Source organism: Amaranthus tricolor, chromosome 10 (genome assembly GCF_026212465.1).
Source record: "Amaranthus tricolor cultivar Red isolate AtriRed21 chromosome 10, ASM2621246v1, whole genome shotgun sequence".
NCBI classification, from domain to species: domain Eukaryota; kingdom Viridiplantae; phylum Streptophyta; class Magnoliopsida; order Caryophyllales; family Amaranthaceae; genus Amaranthus; species Amaranthus tricolor.
In genome coordinates, this window is record NC_080056.1 from 14060818 (window position 1) to 14069903 (window position 9086).

A 9086-nucleotide genomic window follows, 5' to 3' on the forward strand; every position below is an offset into this window, starting at 1 on the left:
CGCTGCACAGCACTCACCACCTCCCTTACGCACATGGCATGCTCTCCTTCTCATGACTACCATTTGGAGGAGATGGATCATTCATATCCCGTTGACGCTGCGGGGACCTCACAGGCTGGGCCATCACAGCCATCACAGTACGAGTCCCCTCCACTGCCAGAGCGTCACGCGAACGCCTCTTTCTATCGTAGGAGGCGAAGGAGACCAACCCAGTTGGATAGGGTAGATGAGGGTTCATGAGCGTTAACGATTACCTTTTATGTATTTGAATCGACTATGTACATATATATATATATTTTAATTCACTTGTATATTTCAAACATTTGTATATATTTTGTTGCATATATATTTTAATTACAACAACAAACAACTCAAAAATAAAGGAAAAAAAAAAATTTACTCAGCCGTTCGCAGTTAGTAACTGCGAACAGCATATAAGACAAAATGGCTGTTCGCAGTTACTAACTGCGAACAGCTAGTTTTGTCTTATATGCTGTTCGCAGTTAGTAACTGCGAACAGCTCCAAAGCACAGCTTTGGGGGTACGGACGCTTATTTTTTTAAATAGTTTGAAAGTTAGTTCATTTAATTAATTTTTTTTTTTTTCACTTAATACTTTCAAAAATTCACTTCAGGGACGGGCTACCCATTAGGCTCAATCCACCAGGCTCGAAAAACTTAGGGGCTTGGACAACGTTTTTCCAAAAAATTTTAAATTTGGATGGGTAATACCCGCCCGCCAAGATAAATGGGCAGGTAGCAACTCCAAGAAAATATTCGCGGAAATACCCGCACATCCGCTTATTTTTTGTATTTTTTATTTTAACATTAAATATCAATTTCTAACTAGTTCTTTTGATCTTTTGCATCTTCAATGCTTGATATGTTTCAAAAATCTTGTTCACGCTGTTGCGTTCGTGGAACCATGTTCTGCTCATCAGGTTTATATGTTTTGATTGTATCCTTTGTGTTTTGATTATTATTATTGTTTGTTACTGTATGAATATGAATTTTTTTCAGAGTTAAGATATGAAATTGGAAGTATCAATGTCATTTCATATTTTGTGTCAGATTATTGTGATAATTGTAGATTATATTTTTAGATTTTATAATGATAATATTTGTGGTCGAATCACATTTCTAACTCGACAATGTTATATTTTATCGTAAGTTATGAAATAACAATAAGAATATAAAAATAGTTATTTACTTGACACTAATTATTAAATCAAAAACTTGTTTACCCGTGGGTTCCGTCCGCTAAAAAGAGGGCGGGTAGCAGCAAATATAGAAGCACGCTAAAGCGACGGGCTTTTGAAATTTTAGGCTTGTGGCTAAGTTTTTAGCGGCAAGCCCGTTCCGCTACCCACCCATGAACACCTATACTTTGTACTAGAGGTGTCCATAGGTAGGTTTGGGCGGTAGCATTTCCTTTAAAAACCTACCCGCGGGCCTAAAATTTCAAAGCTTTCCCGCTTGAGCAGACTTACTTTATTTGCCGCTACTCGCCCTCTTTCTTAGTGGGTGGGATTTGCGGATGTGGGTATTTAATTTTATAATTAAGTAAAATAACTTATGGGCCTATGGCCAAAAAAATTACATTATCGACTTAAAAAAATATGATTTAGTCACGGGTGTTACGATTATAAAAACTAAAAAAAATAATACAACAATTAAAATTATTAATGTATTATCCAAAGTTAAATTGATACCATAAGAAAAATAAACAAAAATTTGTATTTGAACAATATACAAAAAGACGAAAAACATAAACTTAAAAGAAAAAATCAACTAATAAAGCATAAAATTTTCAATCACATAAAATAACAATTAGAATAATTATATATTTATGAAATAAGCGTACAGTCAAGTTTACTCGTGGGTATTATCTTTGTGTCAGCTACGCGTCCGTTGAGCTTAGCGAATAGGTAGTATCCGTCCAAATATTAAATTTTTTCCAAAATTGTTATTCAAACCCGCTCATTTTTTAAGCCGGATAGATCGAACCTAGCAGGTAGCCCGCTCATGAGAACCGCTCTACTTTGTACTAAGCAAACGTCGCTTCCAATGTCTATTTGCGAATTCACTTAAAAGACGAATGAGTCAAGAAAAAATAATTCTAAACAGAAAGTTTTGTTTTTATGGAAGCAAACATCGCAAACTATGAGTAATTTCTAGAAGTATTTTCTAACAACCCGGCCTTGAAAAACGCTACGATAGAACAGCGTCATATATAAGGCGCTGAACGTGCTTCCATCTTCACCTAATTCAACTCTCTTGCCATATTTTTAGCGTGAGATTCATAATATTTCCAAACTTATTATTCAATGGATGATACACCTTTGTTGAACGTCGCCGAAACACCGGATCCGGAAATCGTCGCCGGTGACGGTGACTATGCGCCGGTAAAAACTATGAAGGATGGAACGACGGTGTTTAGGTTAGAAACAGTGAAACTATGGAAAATAGCATCTCCATTAGTGTTCCAAATACTTTGTCAATTTGGCACTAATTCACTCACAAGTATTTTTGTTGGTCATCTTGGTGAACTCCAACTCTCTGCTGTTTCTATTTCTCTCTCCGTTATCGGTACCTTCTCCTTTGGTTTCATGGTTTGATTCTCATTCCCTACTCTTACTTTTGGTGTTTCATGGAGATTTACGTAATTGATCATAAAATGTTAAGATTATATATAATTGAGGAAAATGATTTTTCTGACTCTAAACATCATTAAATTTATTTCTTTTAATGAAAAGAACTATATTTTATAATTTCATTACAGATTATACATAATATTTTTTATATCTACACGGACGGTAATGTTAATATAGTCAAGTAGAAAAAATATAGTCAAGTAGAAAATATAGTCAAGTAGAATCTTATTTTTTATATCATAATATTTAAACTTATTTTATAAATTGTGACTACTGTGTAGAAAAAATATAGTCAAGTAGAATCTTATTTTGATGGTGAATCTCATAATTTCATAATGTTAATATATAATTTTTAGATTTTAAATGTATATAGTTATACATATATAAATGGTTAAAATACCATATTAAATTGTCAAAAAAAATATAAATGTAAGCTATTATTGAAGGGAAGAAATATTAATATACTGTTGAATTATATGCACAGTTTGCTCTAAGGGTTAATTGTAGTTGCAGGTGTGATTTTTATATTATAATAAAATATGTTCAATCATTTCATTACGTTTGTCAAAATTCATTGCAGCTACAGGTCGGTGTTGTAATTTTCTATTCAAATTAACTAAATGGGTTAGATTTGATCAAGTCAAAGAATTTTTAACTTGTTTATGATGATCTGAACTCAAATTTAATCCAACTTAATTTGCTTGACATGCCTAATTACTATCACAATATTAAATAATAATGAAAAATTATAAAAAAAAACTTTTTCACAATCAAAATTTATCGAAATCACTTCACTTCCTTTTCAAAAAAGCTCATAATATAATCAAGTTTGTGATTTGTCACTTAAACACAATTTAAGCTAAGCACAGAATATATGGAAATTATCAATGGTACCTTGAGTTTTGGCACTTTATCAATGATGCTTTTAATTTTTTTTTATTATTAATGGTATCCTCGTGTTATTGAGCATCTTACTACCGTAATCTTTAAAAAATTTTCCGTCCAAAACCGTCAATTTTTTTTCTTTTTCTTTTATTTTTCAATTGAAAAATAAAAGAAAAAAAGTTAACACTTTTGGATGATTTTGGACGGAAAAAGTTATAAAAGGTTACGGACTTACGGTTGTAAGGCGCTCAATAACACGAGGATACAATTGATAATAAAAACAACTTAAATTTACCATTGATAAAGTACAAAAACTCGGCCATTGATAATTTCAAAATATAAAGGCAATAGAGAATTAATTTTGTTGTTAAAGTAAATTTTCTATCAACAAATCAGTAAACCAATATTATTTCTGAGTTTTCTTCATACACACAACTTATAGTCATGGAGCAAGGAGTAAAACTAAAGATTTAAAAGTTTAAATAGTATGGCTAATGATATGAATTCCTAATTTCCTATCTGTCAGCCTTTCACTTTATGTTCATGTTGACTTTGTAAAATGGGGTTGATTGGTTGGTCCTTTTTTTTTTTTGATAAAGATGGCTTGTTCTTTGTATCAATGGCAAATTGGCAACAAAGGGTAAGTTTTGACTTTTATTTCAATAAGCTTTTGACCCTGTCGTATGAATGTGGTCCCACCGTTGAACATTTAGTGTATTAAATTCTAAGAAAATATCACCTAGTAATACAAATAAAAGTGGGACAATGTATTAAAAATATAAGGTCCAAAAAGGTTCAAAGGTAGGACAAAAAAACATTGGAAAACCGAGTCAGCAGGAAAAGCCGACTTGGCTTTCCTGATGATGGGCGTAAAGCCGACTTGGCTTTAGATACTAGATGTTAAATACACCAATTTTTCTGAATTCTCTTGTCCTTGCTTTCTCTCTTGCTTGTGTTCTTTCAAAAAGAGTTATAAACTTCTTGTTAGAAATTTCCAAAGTTTATAATTTATCAAACACATTGTCATTAAGTGACATACCCTAAGTACTAAGGGTGTGTTGTGTTGTTTGTATCTCATTATGAATTCCCAAGTCTAAACCCAAGTACCTTTGTGGGGAAAATATCACAAAAGGAACATTAAGTACACGCCTACAACAAGTATCAAGTTTTCCGATAAAGGTTTTCGTTACAAAGATTATCTTCAAGTTTGTTCTTAGTGTTTTTTGTGTAAGTTTATTTTAGCCATCAACAACGGAAAATACGAATTTCCATATTGTCATTTGTGTCTGTATTATTATTTGTAACCTCCTGGTTTTTAGGTATCAAGTGAAAGTGTTTGGACCCCCAAATGGTGAAAAACAAATTTTTTAGAAAGCAAAAAAAATAAGATAGCACAACACTGGAGATTGAAATCAAACAACAAGAACACAGCAATCAAGAAAACAAAAACGGTGTACTAGACACTTTCCCCTCAAAATGTGTTGTATGTCTCTAATGGATTCAAAATGCCTTAGACACATTCTCTGGAGCTCACCAAGACCTCCAACAATGGGGTTTTCACTCCAATACTAGACATGACTCTCTTAGGTTTACAAATCCTACCTTCCTTCCTAGTACTAGCCCACCATGATCCTATTTCCTACTTTCCATGTCCCTTTTATAGGCCAATTAATTTGAGAAAGAATTTTCGAAAAGGGAAATATGTGTCCCCAAAGCACACTAGCTATACGGAAGCATTGTTAGGAATTTGCCACAAAGTGCTCATTTGAGTACTATGCTTCTCGTTTGAGCACACTGCACCAGTGCTTCTGTTTTGCTTCTTCGAAGCTTCTTCACCATCACACTCTGTCCTCTTTGCATCCCATCCTTTCCCTCTATGATGTATACCATGTTCGAGCTATTATGTGATCAACATAACCTCTATCAAAGCTTGATTTGACACCTGTTCGAACAAGATGGAAGGAACAGAAGCTAATTTTTTACCGTATACAAATGACTGGATAAGCAAATGTATTCGGATAATTACTGAAATTGATTTTTGTACTTGTAGCTTAGTAATAGATTGAGCCAAATATAATTTTTGTCCATGAAAATCACGGAAATTGATTGTTTTTGGTTTTAGATCAGCATATAACCAATGAGAAATGGTATTATTAGATGCAATCCTAATTTACTCATATATTAATATGTGATGTTAACTACTTCTATATGGTAATATCTTTCAAAGTCATGTTGAATGCTACTATCATCATTGGAAATTATATAGGGACTCGGAAGATAAGACCATTAGTTTGTCTATATCATCAGTAGTTGTGTAACTGTATATTAACATACCTTAGATGCATAGTTATTAGATTGTTGGATGCCTTAGATGGTTGTTTATGATTTTTTTCAAGTAATTGTTGCTTATTACTTGCACCAAGTTACTCATAGTTGAAAGCTTTGGTTACATGTTGTCGGTAACTGAGTCACATACTTGCCAATATCGAATGTATTATATTGCCTTCTCCTTCGAAATATATTGAATATTTTTGCTAGATTTTTTAAGGATTCTAGTGGACTCTAACATTGTTTTGTTGAAAATGTAGCTTGGTATGGGAAGTGCACTTGAGACATTGTGTGGTCAAGCCTTTGGTGCCGGGCAAATTCATATGCTTGGAATTTACTTGCAACGTTCTTGGATTATCCTCTTATTCAGCTGCCTTGTTGTGTTGCCGATTTACATCTTTTCTGCACCACTACTAAAGCTTCTAGGACAGGACCATGATATAGCCAATCTAGCAGGACAGTTCACCATCCTTACCATACCACAATTATTCTCATTGGCTATCAATTTTCCTTCTCAGAAGTTCCTGCAAGCCCAAAGCAAAGTTGATGCACTTGCGTGGATCGGATTTTTCTCTCTAGTTGAACACGCGGTGCTTCTCTGGTTTTTCATTTCGGTGCTAGGGTGGGGTGTGCTAGGGGCCGCAGCAGCTTTTAACTTCACAAGCTGGTTGATTCCCATAGCTCAAGTAGTTTATATATTTGGTTGGTGTAAAGATTCTTGGTTAGGTTTCTCATGGGCAGCTTTCAATGATATATGGGCTTTTGTTAGACTTTCCGTTGCCTCAGCTGTGATGCTTTGCCTTGAAGTCTGGTATATGATGAGCATAACACTCCTTGCCGGTCACCTTTCAAATGCTGTGATTGCTGTTGGATCCCTCTCTATTTGGTGAGTTGCTTAAAATGCCCGAGTTAGAAGTAGAGTTGCGTGTTTGGGTCTTTGAGTTGGCTGCGGGTCTGATATTTCGAATTGAGTCGCTTTTGGGTGTTTTGTGTAGCCAATATTTTCATGCAGTTTCATTTTTATATTATTCTAACAAATCATGTTTGGGCCATTTTTGCCCACCTCTACTTACACAAGTTTATGTCTAATGAAACACACTATTTTAACCATCTATGTAAATGCCAGTATGTCTTCTTTTTGATTATCCAAATGCTGTATTGGATCTTCTTCAACATATTTTACAAACTAGGTCCTTTCTGAAGACAAAAATCGTTAATGAAGCTCTCTTGTTTCTATTTTCAGCATGAATGTTAATGGAATAGAAGCTATGATATTCATTGGAGTAAATGCTGCTATAAGGTAAATAGTCTCATTGTCATCAATATTCTTGTCAAGATCGATTTTTCTGTTCATTTGTTTCAGAGATGCAAAATTTTGCGATTTTGTTTAATTATTAGAGATAACATATAAATAAATTTATTTCTACTTGTGGCTTTTTTTCACTTTTCTAAATACGAGAAATCTAATAAATTGCGTTTACCAATTCTGAAATTTTTGTTTCGATTTTACCATTAGTGTTCGTGTATCAAATGAGCTGGGATTGTTGCATCCAAGGGCAGCCAAATATAGCGTCTATGTTGCAGTTTTCGAGTCTCTCCTCATTGGGCTTTTGTGTATGGTCATCATCCTAGTTGCCAGAGACTATATTGGTGTTATCTACACTGATAGTACAACACTTCAACGAGCAGTGGCTAAATTGGCTTGGCTTCTTGGTGTGACAATGGTTCTTAACAGTGTTCAGCCTGTGATCTCAGGTACTAAAATCTACATTTGATTTTTCTATCCTGCATGTTTTTGCAACTTTTTCTTTGAATTGATCTGCAAACAACAAAGTTTTGAGAAACGTATGAGTAATATTATATCCCCTTACCCAAATGCCAATAAGTGGGTATTGCATATGCGAAGTTTTGGAGGGGTCGGATGTAAGCAACCTTACCATGTAATAACAGAGGTTGTTTTCGATTGACCCTTGAAAGAGTTTTGAATAACCTGTTGCTGACTTGTTGTATTCAATAATGACAAAGTTTCCTACAATCTTTGTAGGAGTTGCTGTTGGTGGGGGGTGGCAAGCAATTGTAGCATATATCAACTTGGCCTGCTATTATGTATTTGGGCTCCCTCTCGGATACATTCTTGGCTATGTAGCAGATTTTGGAGTCACGGTACTTAGTTTACTTTCGCTTGTACTTACAGGTATTTTCTTTTTTCTGTAGCAATGCCAATAAGGTTCTGAAAAACTATTTATATTTCTTTTATGATAGGGCATTTGGGTGGGCATGATAGCTGGAACTTCCTTACAGACATTAATTCTACTGTTCATTCTTTACCGAACTAATTGGACCAAAGAGGTGAGCTTCTGAGCTTTCGTGTTTTATATACTCCCTGTGTTACTCAAATTTCGGCTTTACTAGGAATCCATGACCTTGTGATATATGTTCTTTAATTCCAAACTCACATTTAGACCACATAAATACCTATTACTAGCTGAAGATTAGGGCTTTTTTAACTAGGAGCCTCAGAGTTGGCTTCTGAAGTTAAAGTCTAGGACATAAATCTTGTTAGATTTATAATTCGTGAAAATTGAAAGTTTTTTTTTCTCCAGAGGCCGGAATTGTGTTGTCTCTCTCTATATATAAAAGACAATATCGAATATTCGTACTTTAGGTGAAATAGCAAACCTAGTATAGTAAGTGCGTGAAATCTTCTGTTTATTAAATTTATTAAGGAATGCAATGCAATGCAATCTAATGTGTATAGGTGGAGGAAACTAGCAACCGAATGAGGAAGTGGGGTGGCCAGGACATCAAGGTACTTAAGGCTGAGAACAATCTATGAGTCGCTGCTATTGCTGCTTTTTAATCGGAACTTCCTCGTCCGTGTGTAGTTCACAAGCAATGCAAGTCACTCTGCTGGTGAAACTACAGTTTTCACGATAATACTACCTATTGAAATGAAAAGCTTTAGTCCATTTCTCAATGATGTCCTCATAAGTGTGCTGAGATTGGAGGGTTGCCCATGAACCAAAGGATGTTGGTTCTTCTGGTAGACACATAATATCTGAAAATATTCGTTCTTTCAGCTGTTAACTGTGCTTTTATAAGCTGCAATTCTTTTAGTTCTTAGAACATGTATCATTCTTTGACATTGCAAATCTTATTGCAACATAAATGGAATCAATTTCCTGCTAATATCTTATATCCCATTGTCTAATATTGCAAA

At 34.3% G+C, this 9086-nt stretch overlaps 1 protein-coding gene across 1 annotated transcript; it reads left to right on the forward strand.

Annotated features, from left to right (window-relative positions):
• Window positions 1-2035: 2035 nt before the first annotated feature.
• On the forward strand, window positions 2036-9045 carry LOC130825787 (protein DETOXIFICATION 35-like). The gene is made up of 7 exons (XM_057691196.1): window positions 2036-2611; window positions 6127-6752; window positions 7110-7166; window positions 7383-7621; window positions 7911-8029; window positions 8129-8215; window positions 8625-9045. Exons 1-7 carry the CDS (start codon window positions 2327-2329, stop codon window positions 8700-8702), a joined length of 1491 nt encoding a protein of 496 aa, XP_057547179.1. The 5' UTR covers window positions 2036-2326; the 3' UTR covers window positions 8703-9045.
• The last annotated feature ends 41 nt before the right edge of the window (window positions 9046-9086 follow it).